The sequence below is a fragment of the Pseudopodoces humilis genome, chromosome 14 (genome assembly GCF_049639895.1).
Source record: "Pseudopodoces humilis isolate 2021_Gansu_Grassland_sample_001 chromosome 14, ASM4963989v1, whole genome shotgun sequence".
Taxonomy (NCBI): domain Eukaryota; kingdom Metazoa; phylum Chordata; class Aves; order Passeriformes; family Paridae; genus Pseudopodoces; species Pseudopodoces humilis.
The window spans coordinates 3,924,940-3,945,053 of NC_142213.1; the positions used below are offsets into that span (position 1 = coordinate 3,924,940).

General features: G+C 39.2%; 1 protein-coding gene across 2 annotated transcripts in view; it reads right to left on the reverse strand.

The window, feature by feature from the left end:
* CDH13 (cadherin 13) overlaps positions 1–20,114 on the reverse strand; it is a 428,229-nt gene that overhangs the window by 256,581 nt on the left and 151,534 nt on the right. For both annotated transcript variants that reach the window (XM_014257138.2, XM_005528228.3), the window contains exon 3: positions 17,920–18,128. In XM_014257138.2, the coding sequence (XP_014112613.1) occupies positions 17,920–18,128 (209 nt within the window). The remainder of the gene's footprint in view (positions 1–17,919; positions 18,129–20,114) is intronic.

The following is a 20,114-nucleotide window of genomic DNA, read 5'->3' on the forward strand; positions in this document are numbered from 1 at the left end:
TTTAAACCCAGAGTGCAAGGGCAGTAAAAATCATTTGCAAAAAAAACATTTCTGAGGTTTTTTCTGAATTCTAGTACCACAAGCAAATATAAAATTAGTCTATCTTATTATCCTGTGCTGATTAGGTAAAGTCTGACTAACTTTCCTGGTGCTCCCAGGCTTTCCCTGGTATTTTCAGGCTGGGATCTTTGCTAGGAAGAAATGTCAGTGGGTCCCAAACCACAGCCAGTGCCTGGCAGCTGCAGCCTGACTTCAGAACAAAATATTTCTGCCACCCGTGATTTAAACCAGGCTTAGTTTTCAGTGGACTATGAGTAACCCATGATTAAGGTCAAATCCTTCTACTGGCAGAGACAGCCCTGAGTGTGTGTGAAATATGGGTGTGCAGTCCTTGGTTACTGTTTAATGCTTTGTCTCATAAATCCCAGCAAAGGAGCTCCAGGGAGCCAGCCAGAAGTGGTGTCACACTCTGGGCACCACTCAGAGTGCAGTCAGATGCCAAGGGGTTATTAATGAACTGTTCAAACACTAAATATAAACTTGTTTGGAAAACAAAGGTATCAATTTGTATTTTAATAAAGCCAAATGCTTCAATAATCCCAAATCTCTCCACTGTGTGTTGTTTGTATAAAAATCATGCATTTCTTAAATGCCAAAGAATCACTTTTTTGTCTCCATCCTTTCTCCAGCACACATCTCAGTCAGATCATGCTCATCCATTTTCAACAGCACATTGTTCCCTTCATAACTGCATACAGAAACTTGCTTTAAGGAGTATGAGCTTATAAATCATCACCCATTGCCTGTTCTTTAAATCAAGCATAAAAAAATAAAACTAAAAGAACCAGCATCCTGGGCTAAGATTAAAAGCTGGATTCATATTAAAGAATGGTGCCTTTTAACCATTGAAACTGAAGCTGTAGATTATTCTGTGCTGATTAAGTACTACAGTGGGCAAAGGACTTTCTCATAATGAACACTGCTGTAAAACAATTTATCTACAAGAAAGGGAACAAGTTTGCATAATCCATTTATGGTTGATTCAGTTTTAGAGGAATTTGTTATATAAATATATCTCACCCTGGGGAATTGTTTTGCCAAAATAACTAATGAAAGTGTTTGAACAACTTAACACTGATAATTAATAGGATTTTTCAGTATCACAATGGAAAATGACACCTTCCCATGCACATTAACCATCACATCATTGAGAGACAAAAACTTGGCAAAATCCAAGAGCCAAACACATCAGAAAGTAGAAAATTAATTAATGAATTAACTTAGCAGATGGAAAATTGCTAAGCTGGTGACATGTTTTAACTGAGCCTCAAAAGATGTTTAACAATAGTTCCTTAAAAAACATTCCATAGCTCAGTAATTACCAATTTTAAAAATTCGTAATTAATAATTCAATTGTTCAAGTGACATCACTAATATTCTAGCTGTCATGCTGGAATGTTTGAGAAAGCGTTATCAAGTCCCATTATGTTGTTATCCACTTTTCTGGCAATCCCAAGTAATGTTTTAAGTTTAGGTGTCAATATTTAATCACCAAGAAGGATCACAAGCTCATCAATAACGCCTTGCCAACTGCAATTCCCTAGAGACTTAAAACTTACAGTGAACCTCACCTGCTTTTGTGGTCAGATAATTATTTTTATTATGCTTTGTGGCAATGTTGGCTGCCAAAAAAGGTTGTCCTAAAATCCCAGTGTGACAAAAATCAATTTTCAGATGCAAATGAGGGTGCCATAGGTGACATTTTTCATACCCAATAAATTGCCTGTCTGTGGCTTTGAACTAATGGACACATAAACAAGAGAGATTGGTGCCAAGGTATTGCATTATAATCTTAGTGAAGTTTTATGAGACTCATGCTACAGGCTGCAAAGGGAAAATAAAACAGAGGGAGGGGGCATGAACAGTTTGAGGAGACTTGTAAGAATAGATATTTTTTTTTTGTACAATATTCTCTTAAATTTTTTCCTGAGCTCTGATTTTCCATCCAGCTACTTCTGCCCTCTTCTCCTCCCTCCTTCTTTTATTTTTAATTTTAGGGCCTTTCACGACCCCTTCTGTCTGTCACAATTTTTCTCTCATTATGATCCTACACTTCTCTTCTGCTCTGTCCCACACTCATCTTCCCAATTTCTCTCACAAAAAATTTATGCAAACAAAATTTCTTCCTGTCCTTCATTTTAAATTCTGACAGCTCTGTGTCTATCTCCACCTCCTTGAGGTGATATTTAAACTTTCTTAAAAAATACAAGAAATACACTGAAACTCTCATTACCTTTAGAAACAACAAAGGCTTTAAGTGAACCCTCTGCTCGTGTCATGCATGGCTACACTGAAATGAGATCTGCATTTGCACCAAACAAATAGCTGGGATTTCTTAGGCTTGTCTGAAGCTTATCCTGAATAATCACAAAATTCTTGAGCCTGCAAATTTAGGTTGGAAGTCCTATGAGATATTTACCCTTGCAATACAAATAGAAACAAGATAAACCCAATATTTTTATGCTATGTTGATAGTATTGTTTCCAACTGTAGCTGAAATGAAAGATATGATTGCATAATAGCTTTTCAAGCGTCTTCAAAAGATTTAAGTAAAGTTCAAATTTTAAGCTTTTGAAACTTTAATCTTGGAATAAAGAACAATCTTTTTGTTATTTCACATTTCTCTCCTGTTAAGAAAACATGAGTGATACTAAAATGACAAAGAAATGAATCCTTCATCAGACTTATCCCCATGCAAGAGCTGAATAATAATTTGTGGGAAAGATCTGAAAAATACCAATTCCAACTCTCATCCTCTCATCTTTACTAAACAACATTATTGCTGCTGATTCTCCTTAGCTCCTTGGAGTTCTGTTTGAGGTAGGAGAGAGGAAAAGGTTACTTTTTTTGCTGCACATCTATTTCCCTCCTCCTGCAAAATCAGAGCCCTCTGAAGCCAAGAAACCACTGCTCCTTGTCTTTGTCCATCAGCATCACGTTCAGAGTTGGAGAAGGGTTGGGACAGCTCTCCCAGGCACAGGGGGGATTGTTGGGTGTCCTGTGCAGGGCCAGGAGCTGGACTTTGATGATCCCAGTGGGTCCCTTCCAATTTAGGACATCTTGTGACCATCAGCACGACAGCAAGGCGGAACCAGTGTCTCAAACTGTGCAGGCACAGCCCTGAAAATCCAGTTTTAAACTTGTGTTTGTGCCACAGCTCTGGCTGGCCCAATATCACCAGTGTATTCCCCTGAGACAACAGTTTATTCCCATTGCCAGAGCAACAGTGGGCAAGGCACACAGCTGGAATCCAGGGCAGGACGCCACGGCCTTCGCCCATGGTGGGAAGCGTGGGACGTCCTGTTCCCTGCCTTTTAAGGTCACCAAGGAGGTTTGCTGCCCAAGCCTGTGAATACCCACGGCCTCTCTCTCTTCCTTCACTCCATTTCTGCATGGTTTGTTAGTCATGCAAACATTTAGAGAATCTTTAATTCCAAAAGTCCACAAGTGACTTCAGTGGCCAAATTCCCTGGTCAGATTAATTATCTCTGTCACTGCTGGCAGCACAGGAAGTGTCTGATAGAAAATTCCCAGGTGCTGGAGAATTACCTTCTAGTAAATTTACACCACAGAGCAGTACCACTGTCTGCTCTTCCTCCAAAGCACCAAAGGTACTTCTGAGTTGTTCACACTACTGGTTGGTTCCAATGTAAAACTCAATTTTACAGTTTTACAGTACTTCTGAAAGCAGCTGCAAGTTGTACGGACAAAGAAAATCTACACTTAAAACTACAAAATAGGATTATATTTTCTGAATGAGATTTGATCAGCTCATATCTCCCAGCAGCAGGACATACCTGTTCAATCACATTCTCCAATTTAGCCATGTAAAACAACATCAAAACAGAATTTGGAATAGCTTCTTAGATACCAGGTATATTAATTTAAAGTACATCAGGGACAAAAAGTGTAAAAAGAAGTTCAGGGAAAAAAATGTTCTGAGAGCTGGTTCTATGGTCCTGATCTCTATTGCCACTGTCCAAAGCTATTAATTTATACAAAAAGTTAATTTAAAAATAGATGACATAAGGTGGCATAGTTTTATTCAACATAGAGCCCTAGGACTGAGTGTACTTTCATTTTAATTGCATTCACATGTAAATATTCAAGACTTAAAAATATTGGGATAAATTGATGTAGACTTGCTTAAAGGTTCTATAAATAGCCCTCTATTATGTCACTTTTCCAGGTGTCTCCTTTGTTGACAGTCACTTCATTCCAGTTTTCCTTTAGTGAACATGAAACAGCCACCTAAAGAAAACCTTTCGTAATTAGAACAAGGCAGGTACTAAACCTATCCTGTGGCTTATCTCTGCATTTGTAGCTGGAGTTCATTAACTTGTCAGCACTGATTCCTTTTGAATAGGAAAGTGAAATGAAAAAATGACGTGCAAATCAATATCAACTGTTAAGCCATGTTCTCATTTAGCGCAGTGTCAGATATGAAATATTGAGAATCAAAATGAAAATTTCTGGTGGAAATATATGTTTAGTGTGCCATTTTCATAAGACAATTATTACAGTGCATTAAGTTATTTTTCATCCCATGGTAAAAGTTACAGCATGGGGATATTCAAAAGAAAATCTTCTAAACTTTTTGTTTGTTTGTTTTCAGATTATTTTTAAAAAACATAAGTCTTGATAAATGGAAGAAACATTTAAGAATGTATAATTCATGCTTATTAGCTGAGACAAAATCCATGCAGCACCTTCATATATATCTAGAGAAAGAGACATCTCCTTAAATGAGTTCCACAGAACTCAGCATTCTATCACAAGTCCATTGATATTTTTGAAAAATACACTTCACACATACAAATCTGTTATCAGAAGGTTAAAAATTACTCTCCATGGACTAGATAACAATGGTGCTAACGGGGTGCCAAAGATCAGAGGAAATTTATTGGAGATGAGCACATGGTAGAGACAAAGATCTGTTTGGATATCCTGGTACGAGTTGAATTTCTCATTCCTTCCTAGGGAGAAGCCAAGTGAGGCAGCTGCACCTGGAGAGCTGCAGGGCACATCCAGAGCTCCAGGTGTGGCTGCAGGGCATGAGCCCCTGGAGCTGAGCTCACCTGGCACCCACTGAGCAGGTGTAAGAAAGTCAAACTGTGCAGAGGAACAGCCTCAGTGTCAGAATTCACTCAAGTCTCCAGCAGCAAAGGTAAAAGTTCTGTATCCAAGCACCTGGGTCTGTACATCAGATCAGTGTCTGACCTGGTATCACCCTGGACCCAAACAGCCCACCTTTAATGTGCTTATTGAATAACTCCATTTTCTGCAGGGGTCAGACACAGAGAGGGATCAAAGTGAAGCTTGTCAGTAGTAACACTTTTTCCTTTTACCCAACTTGGTTTCTCTTCTGGAAGCTCTTTGCTGTATTTCCTGCATGTCTTGCCTAAAGCCACAGTCTTTCTCAGTGTTTCAATACTGCAGTGAAATGAAGCAGAAATGCCAGTGCAGGAGGTTTTTGCTCTCCCTTCGTTCTCCTAAGCACATACCCTCACTGGAAACCAGAGTCTTATCTTTCCACTGTCTAGACTCGAGGTTAATTCACGTTATTTTCTCATTTTACAGTTTTAAAGAATGGGTTTTAATCAAGCCACTTATCTAATTCAAAATTGTTCAGAAACATATTTTCCGTTAATAAAATGATCCTAAGTGCAGCCTAATGCATCGAGTGCCAACAAAAAGAAAAGACACAATAATTACCAGCACTGACAAGGAATTCAGAAAGCCATTAAACAAAACCAATAATTTCTCCCCCCAGTCCTCCAACTATAACTGTCCCATATTTTTATACCACTAGAAGCTGCAGTAATTATGTCCCTCAAGTAAACCATCCACTTTTCTGTTTAGCAGACAAAAATTAAAGGAACCCTTTCCTTTTAAAACTTCTAATATATTCCCCATGTTTTTCCTCTAATTGAATTAAATATGACACGTTGAAGAAGGAAACATTTCCATTTGGGATACAGACGATTGAACTTTTCTGACAGATGTTAAATTTAATAAACATCATAGGACTGAACAGAATCTCCTTTATGTTATTTACAAATTTGAGATATAATTTTAAAGTAATTACAGTCAGTACACAAAATCTGGGATTAAAAGCCACTGAATAAATGCAAAACTTCTGAGATCCTCTGAAGAGCTGCTTGATCAAAAAAACATTAATTTTGCAGGGATTCAGCTGAAGGCAGAAGCAACATTAAAAATAACTGAAGAGGTCTTTTTTTCCTGTTTCACAGACACAAAATATAACTGGCAGACTGTGACTACCCACTAACATTATGCACAATTAATATTACATATATCAACTTGATGCTAATAGTATTCAATAGAAAGGACCATACCATATGATAGTCCCTCTAATGCATTCAGCTTTCCTTGCAATTAAACAACATGGAAGCACTAACAATTAACATCAAGGTCACCCCCAGATAAATTTTGATTTGGACACTCCTCACAGCAGATTTATGAGTGGATTCAAAGCTCATTAAAGGCAGTGGAATGACTCCTGTTGACTTAATGGGGATTGCATTTGGTGCACTGCTTGCTGTGTTTTCCTATGACAGATTAATTACACGGTTTTCTGAATAATCAGGCTAAAATCAACCCTGTAACTTAAAGCTCCAAGCCCTGCTCACACACTCGTGTAGCTTTGTCAGTGAAGAGTTTGAGTGTTATAGATGTGAGCCAAATTCAGACCCAGATCTTCCCCAGCTTTGACTTTTAATCTTGAAACTGAAATTTTAACATTCCCCCTCTCCTTACCTCTGCCTGAATTCATGATTTGAGCTTTGATGACCAAGCCAGCTGCAAAAGGATGGGTGTAGGGAGTGGAGGGAAAGACAGAAAAAGGACAACACAATACAGCAATACAGAGAAAGTGATGTTGTCTGCAAATACAGCCAGAAAGGTTCTCAGGCTGCCCTGCACCTGAGGGATAAGCACAGATTGTGAACTATCCACAGAAGAGCTGCCGGTTTTACCCTTGACCTGTTGCTGAAACAATTCACCTCCACTGGAAACCAAAACAGGAACAAATAATTTTTTTTTAGTACCAAATTGCAGTGGTTATTGAAACAGAGTGGATAGAACAGCCAACTGTATCAATTTTAAGGCTTAAGTCATGCAGGAACATGACTTGGTTGAAAAATTGTCACATACTGTTCCTTTCTTTTTGTCCCAACCCATATCTATGTACATACCTATATCTCTATTATGTTCCTCAACACAAAACTATAATGTTAACACTGAACAGAATGTGTTTTAAAGTCTCTCTTGCAAGATATTCCACACTGATATATCAGTAATGTTTCCACAGGCACAGCTGGAAATAAAACACACGTGAGCAGTTCCAATGAACCTCTGAGTTTAGAGGTTCAGGCTTTGATACAATCAGTGACAAAACTGAATCAGTCCATGACTGTTGACTGAGGTAGTACCAAAACAAATCATGAAATCTCCATCTGCTAAACTAGGAATTCAATCTAAGTTTTTTATTTCTAGCAGGCCATTCTGCTGCAAAGGACTGGCAGGATTAATGTATGCTAGAGCAAACACACAATATTAGTGTAATCATCATAGTCTACAGCATGAGTTGAGAGTTTGCAGCAAGAGCAGCAATAAGAACAGATTTAGTGTGAAAACTCTTGTTGCAGATGCTGCCTGGCTGGAGAACATTCCTGAGTAACCTGGGCCCTCCTTCCAGGGGTTTTGTCACCAGCACAGTCTTTCAGCAGTTATGAGTCTCTTATCAAGCAAAAGTAGCTTTCAATTTCATCTTCAGGGAAAAGGAAAATGTCACAGGTATGAGAATATTCTTTCTGTGCAGAGAAGAAACTGCAATGCATAGTATTTGTCAGCCAGTCAGGAATTTTGTATTTATTGGATTTTTTTTTTTTGCATGAGTTCAACAATATCCAAATCAGAATGATCTGGCTCTGGAGAGCGCTTGAGGTCCCTGTTCCAGAGAGGTGACTTATCACCACACTGCTGGGCTCGAAGAGAACTCTCTGCATTTTGATACAGCTTTTTAAGCTGCATTAGTAGTGCAAACATGAACTGATTTCTAGCTAGTATTCTCATTGGGTTGGTCAAAAATTCAGGTAATACCAATTCACTCTGATATCTGTGCAGGTATAAAGCCGTCATCATCTCCCAGTTCTTCTTGGGATCACACCCTTGAATCCCTGGACAAAAAATTTCTGTGCCAAAATCTGAGAATGAAAGTTTGGTCTTCCAGATTTAAAAAAAAAAACAAAACAACAACTTCTACTATCACCTTCCCCCTGGTGATTAGAGGATAAATCTTTATACAGTGCAATAGTGTTCAATACTGTAATAAAAACCCAGTAAACATTCAGTAATTTAACACACAGCATCAAATGGGTTCTAGATGAATTAAAAGAAAGATAATTTGGATTTTTATGGTTTTTAATAGCTCACAGATTATCATGAAGAAATCTGCAAACTGTAAATCTTCATATGATGGATACATTTTGCACACTCGTTCTATTAGTTCTGAAAATATTTTGTCCGTTAGGAGAGTATGAAAATGCTGAAGTCTGTGATGTTCCTTATTAGCAGAGTCCTTAAAACTCCATAAAATCTGCTCATTTATACATTTATATTCACAGAAGACATGTCTAATCTGAAATCCACACACACACACAAATAAGACTCCAAGCTTCCATTTATAAATACACAGGTCATGTCCCTTTTTGACCCTTTTTGAGACAAAACAAACCAGCCCACCCACACTGTCCTGATATTACCTGGCCACATCAAATATTCAGCAGTTCTGCAGGACCATTGGTACCACCAGAGAAACTTTAAATGGAGGGAAGCATTTGCACTTTCTTCCTGTGCAATCACAACCCCAGCTGCCCTCTCAGTAAGACACTGCATAAAACAAGTGGTAAAACTATTTTTTTTCTCAGATGGATCAACAGCTTAATGCAAAGGTTATTCAGTTTGATTTGCTGGTGAAATAAGTGAGGGGAAGAATGATTAATAACTCCAAGATGACTGCAAGCATTAGCTGAGTTGTTTATTATGAAGACACCAAATTGCTCTAAGCTTTAACTCTGTCATTCTTCAAGTTGCCAAGTTATTCTAGGTACTTTTAAAAAAAAAATCCTAGCTGCAAAATAAGATGCAAAGAAATAATCATAAAAGCATCAAAATAGTAATGATCAACAAATAAGGAATTTTAGGTCCAAAAGGAGCCATCTGTCCTTGAAATGGCAGAATCAATTCTTGGGGGAGGACAAATGTAAATTTTATCCTGTGATGCTCCATTAAATGTTTAAGATGTGAGCTGAGATAGGTGTTACTGTAATAACCATAATAAATGTTCCTTCAGGATTGTGAAAATCAGCATGGAAACATTGGGACAATCATTAGGGATTATTATTGATGTGTCCAATGGAGAGAAATTGCTAAACTCTTACTCTGGGAATCATCTTTTCGTGTGAATAATTTCTCCTATCATGACTCTCTCAAATCCATGCTGCTTCTGGAAGCTGAGGGAGCAGCTGATAGTGGGAAAACACCAGCAATATTTTGTGTCTGCGACTTATAAAGAGAACCTTGAGCTTAGTTTTGGGCACAACTTAGTTTGATTTCCTCTTGGAATTGTCTCTGGTCCTTAATAAATCTGAGAGCTCTCGGGTGGATCTGGGGTAGTTGTGGTGCACCAGCTGCATCATTCCTGGTGTCAGATGAAAGAATAACCATGGAATAAATGGACAATTTTTCTTCTCTACCCTGTCTCACATCTTCTTCTGGTTTCTGTAACATCTTTTTCACAATGGATTTGAGAACATTAAAGCTGTCATGGCAATTCTAATATCAGATCAAAATTGCCAGCTCCTTTTCCATAATCCGTCTTTTAAGAAGACTCTGTTCCTATCCCGATGTGAAAAAGTATTATGAAATAAGTATCAAAAATAAAGATATCTATGCAAATGCCTCTTTTTAGAGATGTTTGTATTAAGACAGGCACACACACATTCTGCCCCCATATACTTAATAGTTGCACTTTGAGGATCTTACAGGATGAAAGCCACTTTATAAATTAAAGATATTGCATATCTTAAGAGATATCTACTTATCCTATATGATCTTGCCTAATGTCCTACTAAATCATGCTTAGCCTCTTCCTTTCTTTCTTATATCTTCATTTACTACACGAATTTTAAATTTAAACCTTTCACAAAGGGTTTCTTCAAATGTTCCCCCTACCTCTGGCACGAGTTTCCACAGAACTCCATCAGTCTCTGAAGATTAAGGCATAGGATTTGGCACAGTTTTGTCTCTTCCAGAATACTCCCAGGATAAATACTTTAAAAATAATTATATGCCAATGCATGATGGTTTATCACTCATCCACAACATTTAGTGGATTTTTTTCTTTTTATGGATAAAGGACAGTTAATGTAGTGGATCATAAAGAGAAGCTAATTAAACTCAAAATATCTTCAGATAACTAATCCACCATTCAAACTCTCATAAAATGTTTTAGTCCCAAGAAGTATGACTATGTGCCAGATTCAATTTTAGCTCAAATACAGGACTTTAGCAATCCTTGAGTAGTTACTCAAGCTCTCATTAAGGCTTGTGGGAGCTTTGCCCTGAGCTCTTGTGGATGGAGGATAAAACAGTGTGTTTTAAAAGAAAATAGAATAAATTGGTGCATTCTGGAACTGCATCTGGTTGTGAGTTTCCACCAAAAACTGAAGTTTCCAGCAGAAGCACATCAAGCCATACTGAAATGGTACCTGTTGCAGCAGGGAGGGAGAACCAGCTGAGCAGCCAAAATACAGCTCAGGGCTGAGAGGAATTCTGTTTATAACTGGTTTTTTTAATAAAATGCACTCATTACAATGAATTTTGCCTGTCATTTCACTTTAGTCTATAAATAATTTGAAATCGTTAACAAGGTGTGCGTTTGTCTCATGATTAATGTAATTTCACCTTTGAATCACTGCTAAACACATTCAGTTCTTAGCTCTGCCTGCTACTGAAGAGCACAAAGTCCCTTTTCCTGGATAAATACATCCCTAGCTCACATGGAATCTGAATGTAGATTACTCACAGAGAAAGGCACTGAGCACTCACGGAAGTTAACACCTTCTTGTTTCACAGGCAATTATTCATGTTTCCAGTCTACAAGCCCGTTTTTCTCTCCTTAAATAACCAAGTTCTTCTCATTTGCATGCTGAAGTTGCACACTGAGGGAAAGAGGAGGAAAGGGAGCCCACACATTTGATCTAAGCACTTACACACACAGTGAATAAACTTACGAGTCACACTTTGTCCAAAAAAGGAACATTAAATTAATGAAAACTACCAGTGGCTCCTGTTCTTTATAGCATTTACTCTGGTATTCAACACAATATGTAATTGTTGCTATGGCAACTGCCACATCTCTTGGCACCATAATAATTCTCAGATAAATGGATCTTTGTCAGAGCAAACTCCAAAGCCAGTGGATATGAAACCTGCATTTCCTTGGTGCTGGGGAAGGGTAAATTCAGTGCAGGCCTGAGGAAGCACAAGCCTGGCAAAGGAGGGGAGGCTGCAGAGCTGAGCTAAAGGGAAGGGTGGGTGTGCATCAAATCAGAGCTGCTCTGGGTGGGGCTGCAGGGACACCCAAAAATTGCCCAGCAAAGGGGCAGGGGAGCCACAGCTACACAGCACTGCCAGACACAGCTCCTGCTCCCAGGGCTTGAGCTAAATCCCACTGGAATCTGATCATTTCAGCAGGTTCTGGATCAGGCTGAGGGTTAAAAAGGGAAAATAGGTGACTGGAATTTCTATGGAAGAGAGAGGTTAAGGAGATTTCCGATGTAAAAGGATCTCTTTGTTGTTTCTGTGACAGCAAGTGGTGTGCACAGAGGATTTTTATAAAAATATAGTTTAAAAGGCAGCTAAATGACAGTACAGAATGACCCATTGATGAGAACAAGCTCTGGCTTTCATTGACATTAATTGAGATGTATTCTGTGAAATCCTAAATGTAGCATTGCAGACTTTAAAAGAAAAAAAAAAAAAATAGCATCTATTCACTGGTGATTATAGCAGGGAAAAGTCATTCATGAAAATGCCACCAATACACAGGTATTAAATTGATCACTTTTACCTCAGCTTTTTATGCATGAATTCCAAGTCAATATGTGTTTGCAGTGTGATAACAAAAGTAACAGGAGTGATAACAACTTAATAACTTAATGATTGGGAGAACGCTGATATGTTAAACTTTCTGCCAAACTGAACACAACAGTGAGAAAATGACTTTTTCGTTGTTTGATCTTTAAGAAAATCCTTCTTTATATGCCTGAAGGACACTTTCATATCTGAAGGCAAGGGATCTCCCCAGCTTTTCTGGAAATGCTATTCTATACACAGTTTTGATCAGTATAATAACTCAAACATATCATAGGTATTGATGCACCTCCTGTGACTTACTCTATTTTATACCTTAAAATTAAATGCAAAAAATGGTATTTTATTTATGCAGTGCATCCCTTTCTGCAGCAACTGCTATGTGCAAAATCTAATAACATGGAACTCTTCAAGCCTGTTTGTCAATATCTCATATGAGAGTCCATCTCCATACCACTGCACAGTCATTTTCTGCCTATTTGGAATTCTGTTCTAAACTGAAAAATGCTAATATACATTAATGGGAATGATTGCCTGCTATATCAGAAGGGCTGATTTTTGATCTTATTTTCCAAATAACTTATTGAATTGCCAGATGAGTAAACTCAACTATTCACACTTCCTTGCCTGAATATTTTCTGCTGTGAGAGAATCCTGATTCATACTAAGATTATTGATCCATTATCATCTGTTCTAAGGCAGAAAACCATACATGTAGGATTTAAGGCTCTAGGCACTTTTTATCTCATATCCATAATGTTTTCAATCTGTATCCTGTGGGGATGAGCAGAGAGCAAGACACAAACAAGAAATGCTAAGGTTTAAATCCAAGGAGCTTAGTTTCATTATTTCTGTTTGATACTTTAGGAAACATTCACAGGCAGAAAGCAACTGGCACAAAAGGTATCCATGCAGGCAGAGGCTTGGTAGGAATGAGAATTCAGCTCTTCAAGGAAGTTTTCAGCCAGGCTGCTGAGGCTCTGTCTCTGCTGTAACAACCACAGCTGCGTGCTGGCGTTGGGAAAAGCAGTGGTTTGGCAAAGGGAAAAAAAGCAGCAGCAGTTTCTGCCCAGCCCCTGGCTGATACAAAGTGCAGTGGACAAAGTAGCAGGACTGGGGCAACTTCATTTCCTTCAGTCTGAGCTGCTGCTGGAGACGGCTTTAAACTTTGCCTACAACATGCTGTCTCAGGGTGTGCTCCTCACTCTTATCTCTTCTTTTCTTTCTCCTGTTCCTTTTCTATCTAGTGCCTGAAATGTGTCCTGAGGGTTTGACAGCTTCTATTTAATCATTTCATCCTTCTGTATGGAAGACTGCTGAGCACCATGCAGTGAAGTTACTACCAGCCTGGAATTTCTGAATATCTGCCTGCCCTCTTATCTGCTTTGGTGCCAGACTCTTGATATCTCACTCCCCTCCACCCCTCACCCTGTGTCTGTAATGGTGTAACAAATAAAAGTTCTAAATAACTGCCTTTGCTGTGGGGAAGGAAAAAAAAATAAAGGCTGCCAACACAGAGAGGCAGAGACAGATTGTGTCCCAAGGTTTACTTTTAGCTCCCAGTGTACTGAGGGTATGTTCATTAAAACCAGCATTAGATTTCAGAGGGGGAGCAGGACCAGCAGACACCATTTTATTTAGCCTTGAAGGACACGGTTCAAGTCCCAGCTTGCCAGCTTTTGCAACTGACCATTTATTATGAGGGTCTACAAAAGCCTGGCTACACTTTCCCACAGAACTTGACTCTTTCAATAAATACATAAATCCACTAATATCTTGACAAGTGTTCACATGAGATGAAATTTCCAACTTTCAGTTGTCCTACTTTCTCCATAAAACAAACAAGGGATCCAGCATTGGACAAGACACAAGTTTTTAAAAAAGAGAATGCTGGCAGTTATTGGCTCAGCCATTTTCTCCCCTACTAGGGTTTCTGAGAGTGATTTATTTTTCCATTAGGGATTTGAGGCTTAGCAATTCTCTGAATTATTCAGAATGAATCCAAAGTTCATTTGGGGAATCCTGGGTAAATCAAAACATTTCCAGGTCTCTTTTTTTCTTGATACCCTCAAACACTCCAGTCCTGACTGTGAGAGGGCATCAAGCAAACCCTGGGCAAAGCAGGGCACAGGCAGAGCAAGGCACATCCCAACACTGCTCCATGGAGAATGTTCCATTGCTCACCAGCACTGCTCCATGGGGAATGCATGTGCCATTTCTCTTTCATTGAGCACTGATTTCATCAGGCTCCAGGTGTGTACAGGCACATAACTATTAAAGAGTTAACTATTAATACCTTCCACAGGCTTTTCTGTGCACTCACACTCAAAAGCCTCTCAGAAATGATAGAAGATTTTTGGGAATGTTTCCCTCTGTCAAGACAGACCGAGACCGGTACATCTATCCAAAATGATGGGAGGGAGGAGGTGCACCCAGCTGGCTGCAGAAAGCAATTCCAGCTGGAGTCTGATCTGGAATCTGATGTGGAATCTGATGGATAGATTTCTGCATGTATCAATATGTGTAGGCAGAGATTCACAGGGTTTAGGGTATATTAGACATGCAGACATCAGGAAAAGCAGCAATGCAGTATCTGCTCCTGCAGGATTGTGTGATCAGGGAGCCACAGCCAAGCTGGCTCCTGATTGAGGAACCACCTCTGCCCATATTATTGCCACGGCCACCCCGGGATGGAAAGCTGCAGGCTCTGCAGATCTATTATGCTTCTGGCAGAAGAGGAGGAAAACAGGCCCTTCAGATGCAAATAGCAGTTAAATAGTAAGTGATATTCCAACAGCCACTGATTATACTCTGGCCATGAAGTTAATTTAGTTAATCACATAGGACGGATCGCTGAGGCCAGCTGGAATCATCCCCCATCTTTAGCAGGAAAGAGCTGCACCCCTTCACCAGCAGAATACCAAAAGCTTTTCTGCACACTCCAGATTGCACCTCTAAATAATTTCCATATTCAGCCAAAGTATGGTTGGTAGCAATCAGAAAGTTTTAGGAGCTACACTCTGTTCCTAAGATCCGTCAGCACATCAGAGATCATTGTTGAGAGCCATTCCCAAACATGTTGGGAATCTGCAATTAGCAACATTAACAATGGGATTTCACAGATGTAGGTTACATGCTTTCAGAAAAGAAATGGCAGTTGCTGGCAGTGGGGAAATACTTAAGAACTACTTATCCTCTAATTAGACAAGGTACTGTTCTCTAAGTACTGAATGCTAAGCACTGCTCCAGCATGTGCTCATCTTAACCCCACAGAATTATGCTGAATTACTAAGGTTCCATCTGAGCATTTCTTAGCCAAGGCTCCCTGCATAAACAGATGGAGCAGTTCTGCTGCTTCCGTGCTGACACATTTAGACTGTAAAAGTACAGGATTAAGTTCAAATTTATCATAAAATCACTTTAGATAGGACACTGTAGTCTTTATATCCTTCTCAAGTATGACAAACAGAAAGACAACACTGTCTGTGTGGTGTTTAAAATAGGCAAATAGTTGGAAAGGTTGGGAAGAAATACTGGTTTAACAGCTACAGGGGACTGGGTGAGGCCAGAGCAGGACAGCTAGCCCCAGAGATTTTCATATTCCCTTGAAGAGGGCATGATTCTCACTAGATGGATTTCCCAGGACACATTAAGGCATCATGTAACTCACATTGGCATTGCAGCCACTGAATACCGCATTAAATGTGTAATTGTCTGGTTATGGGCACAATATCAAAATCCAGAGAGAGGTGATAAATGCAGGTTGAGATGATGTGATACTGTCACCTGTGAGGAAAGGCTGGCAAGTGGCAGAATGTGCCTGATTTAGACTGCTTTTCTCCCTCTGAAGCAACACAAAGTGGTTGGAACAGAACCCAGGAGTGGGGCCAAACCAGCCCTGGCTTTCAAACCTAGTCTGGAGAGAGATTTCAGCACTAGACATCAATTAATATTGCTGGAACCTTCTGAGGGGAGACTCCCCAGAACCCAAACAGGACTTAAAGGGAAAAGGTCACTGGCAGAGATTGTCATGGTCTGCACAAATTCACATCCTGGAACTCCTGCTCATGAAACAAGGCTTCCCCCAGATTGTAGCTTCCATAGAATATCTGACAGTATTTCCCTTACATTGTAGCTTCCATAGAAAATCCCCCCTCACAGATATTGAAGGGCTGCTTCTCTAAGAAAACCAGAATAAATCTTCAGAATGTGATTCTCAGAGAGTCAGATCTTCACACATAAACCAATCCCTTGAAGTTTAACTCCAGACCTCCTGTCAGAGACGTTTCAAACACCTCAGTGGTTTTAGTCACTTCTAACCAGAGAATGATGATCCCCATTTTGAAACTGCTCCTAAGATTTCAAAATAAAATCATTTGAACATTCTTGTGAATGTACCAGAAGGAGCAAGACTTGCTAGTCTGAGGCACAGGACAGCCAAGTGCCCAGCTTGCTCCTGCAAGTGTAGCTTTCCTACACTGAATTTGGCAGTCTGTGGTCCTAAACTCACAGCTCCTCCACCTAAGAGACTCCCTCAAGTATGTGTTAAAATTTAATTTTGTGAAGAAACGGCATATTTAAATAAAATTAAATTCCATTTCAGTGCTCTGATCAGCTTTCTGCAGTTACCCATTCTGGTTCTTTCTCTCCTGCTGGCAATCCATATTCACATTGTGTGCTGTTTAAAGTGCAGAGCAAAACCTTTCCTCAGCCATGGACTTTCAGAAGTTTGTTCAACCTTTCTCCTCAAGATAATTTGTTTTTATAATGGAAGACTTAAGTTATACTAATATATTGTTGGGAATATAATGAGAATGCTGGTAATTTAATGTCTAAATACCAAATCAGGACAGCAGTTCAGTCATTTTTATCAAAGTTTCTTTATACCTCTGTGAAATTATAGGTCTGTAAATGTACCAGACTTAATTGTCTAGTGATCCACTACCTTGCCTGCCTCTCTCCTAAATGCCAGGTCACAGAAGTGAAGGCTCACATCTTTTGTTACTTGCAGGGGTGTGAAGTAAATAATTCAATCAATTTCTGAAGTGCTTTATCCCCCAAAGGATGACGTTTGTTATACAGTGAAATTCAGGAGGGGGAAAGAAAGGACAAAACATTCAGTGGACAGAGAAGAACAAAAATCACCAGGGTGTAGAGACACGTGTAAATTCATGGCACTGCTTGTGTGCAGATGCTTAAGCAGTTTGCCACATAACAATGTCAGATAAGCAGACCAACATGAAAATTTAAATTACACAGAATTCATTCCCACATCCTTAGACTTGGAGCGAAACACAAAGGTTCTGTAAATTCTAAATTACACATTTAAACTATGATTTTCTGTTTTCACTTGTGGCCAAACTGTGATTACCTGGCATAACATGCACTGGAAGAAGCGGCCAATTTTAATACTTGGGCTCTTTCATTTGAATAAAGTCTTTATGAATGTTTAGCATCCACACCTAAAGATGTAATACATCTTCCAAAACCCAGGAAATCTGCATCACAAATTAAATCAAATGCTAAAATGTTACCGCAATATCTGCATTGAAGACTGATTTTGATCTCTGCTAACAGATTAAAATTGCCTACAATCCTAGGTGACACATGTAAATATTTAGCAGCAGCATCTCCTTGGCCCTTTTTTTTTTTTTTTTTAATCTTTGGTATTTATCTTACCTTTAATGCACCACGTTTCTCATTTGCTTCAAGAATAAAGATTTCTGCCATGTCCTCGGCGTGCTCCGACCGCGCGTGGACAAACAAGGCTCTGCCAACTTCTGATACATTCTTGAGTGCAACCAAATTCCCATCAAGTTCCACTGTAAAGTCTGGGTTAGAAACTTCAAAGTTCAATTTGTTGTTCCCCTTGCAGTCATCAAATTTCACTGGGGGTGAAAAAAAAAGGGAAAAAAAGGAAAAAACGCATTATAAGTATCCACTTTGGAACAGAAGCTTCAGATATCTTTATGTTATTAGCTTGTCTACAGATTTGGGAAGAAATGTCTCTCAAAGGAAAAAAAACATTCAAAGAAATTAAATATTTTTTGCCTCTTCTTCATAAATAAATCCATGAATATGCACTTTCAGAAAGATGAAGAGGCTTTGACCAGTCGAACTGAGTAGCAGATAAACAAAACACTTTGGGCATGAGCCTTTTGTGATCACTCCAATCAAATGCACACCCAGTTCCACAAACTGAGCAGTGGCAATAGAGACCTTGTTGTGCTCCTCATCACAGCCCAGGATCTCAAAAGGCTCTTCTGTGGCAAAGTGTTTTCAGATATTCAGTATATCTTTAGGCTCAGCACTGGTTGTTTACAGAATATTCAGCCCCAGGCTACTGCAAAAGTTTCATGAAACTGAAAAACCAAACTATAACATTTCTTACGACCAGGATTGTCAAACAGCTCATGAGCTGGACTGTATCTTAGGATTGTGAGAACTTTTAATTGAACAGTAATTGTCAATAATCCCATTTCACTTTACATGGAAAGTTTAAAATATTCAGGAATGCTGGCATAAAGAGGAAAATGTTCCTAAAGCACAAAGATTTGAGACTTTGTCTCAAATTTCTTCTGAGTCATTTTACACAAAATACTGGATAAAATCTTAGTGATTTAACTACATGCTATATGAGTAAGAGATCTTCAAGTAAGAGATCTTCACCACAAATTTGCAATTGCTAAATGAGCTTTTCAGGTTTTGATATCTCTGAACAATGTGCTTGCATGTGAAAGGTTTTTATGCAGACAACCTGTTCAGTATTCCCCACCTTCTCCTTGAGTTACTGCTGCTGCAGATTTTTTACTTACCTGTATGCTCTCACTATTTTTATTTCGCATTTCAATTCCACTGGATCTTTAAAAACTGCATTACAATTTCAGAAAAAAAACTACAGACAGTGATGCCAGCTACATAAAATCAACAACAGTGGAGTTTTACTACAAAATAAAACACTTGACATAATTGTTTAAATTCTCTGTATAGACTTCTTGTATTGGGTCATTATTTTTAAAGGAAGAGAAACAATCCCAGAGTGTCTCATGACTAATCCCTAAACTATTCCTGACTGTGTGATCTCTATAACTGGGCCTAAACACAGGAATAGTCTCATAGTGGGTGGCTACTCAACACTCTCGGGAAACTACACAGAAATCCTCTTCATCAAATTTTGTATCTCTCCCAGGCAGACCAACATGAAGACAGGGCTGCCAGAGGACTTTGTGACTTTGTGGAGATCCTTCTTTTCTGGGCATTCACTGGGATTCGACCCCAAAGCAGAACACCACAGGGAAAAAGAACCATCGCTGGTTCCAGAATTTACAACTTCATTTTACGATGAATATTGATGATATGGGTTGGATTAAAAATTAAACAATGCCAAAATCTCAAACATTCAAACAGAATAAGGCACAAAAAGAGACCTGGGACACTATTTACCAAAGCAAAAGTGGAGGGTTGGCCTTGGGCAGCTCCCAGCCTCCCACCCAGCCACCCTCTCACTCCCCCACCTCAGCAGAACTGCAGAGAAACAGGGAAAAGATAAAGACAGGGAGGTCGCTTACTAATTGCCATCACTGGCCAAACAGAAATGACTTGGGGAAAATTAATTTAATTGCCAATTAAAATAGACGTGGATGCTGAAAAACAAGACAAAATTAAAACCGCCCCATGAAGCCGTGACCCTGTGAATCCACAGCACACAATCCTCCTCCCCAGGAGAGTCCACTCTGACAAACACCATCATCTCTGGAAGAAAAACTCCCCCAGCAGCTGAAGGATCTGCTGCTGCATGAGGTTTAAGCTCAATTACATGTCTTTAACTAAAATCTGCTCCCATTTCCTCCGCTTCACTTTAGGGCAAGAGAACT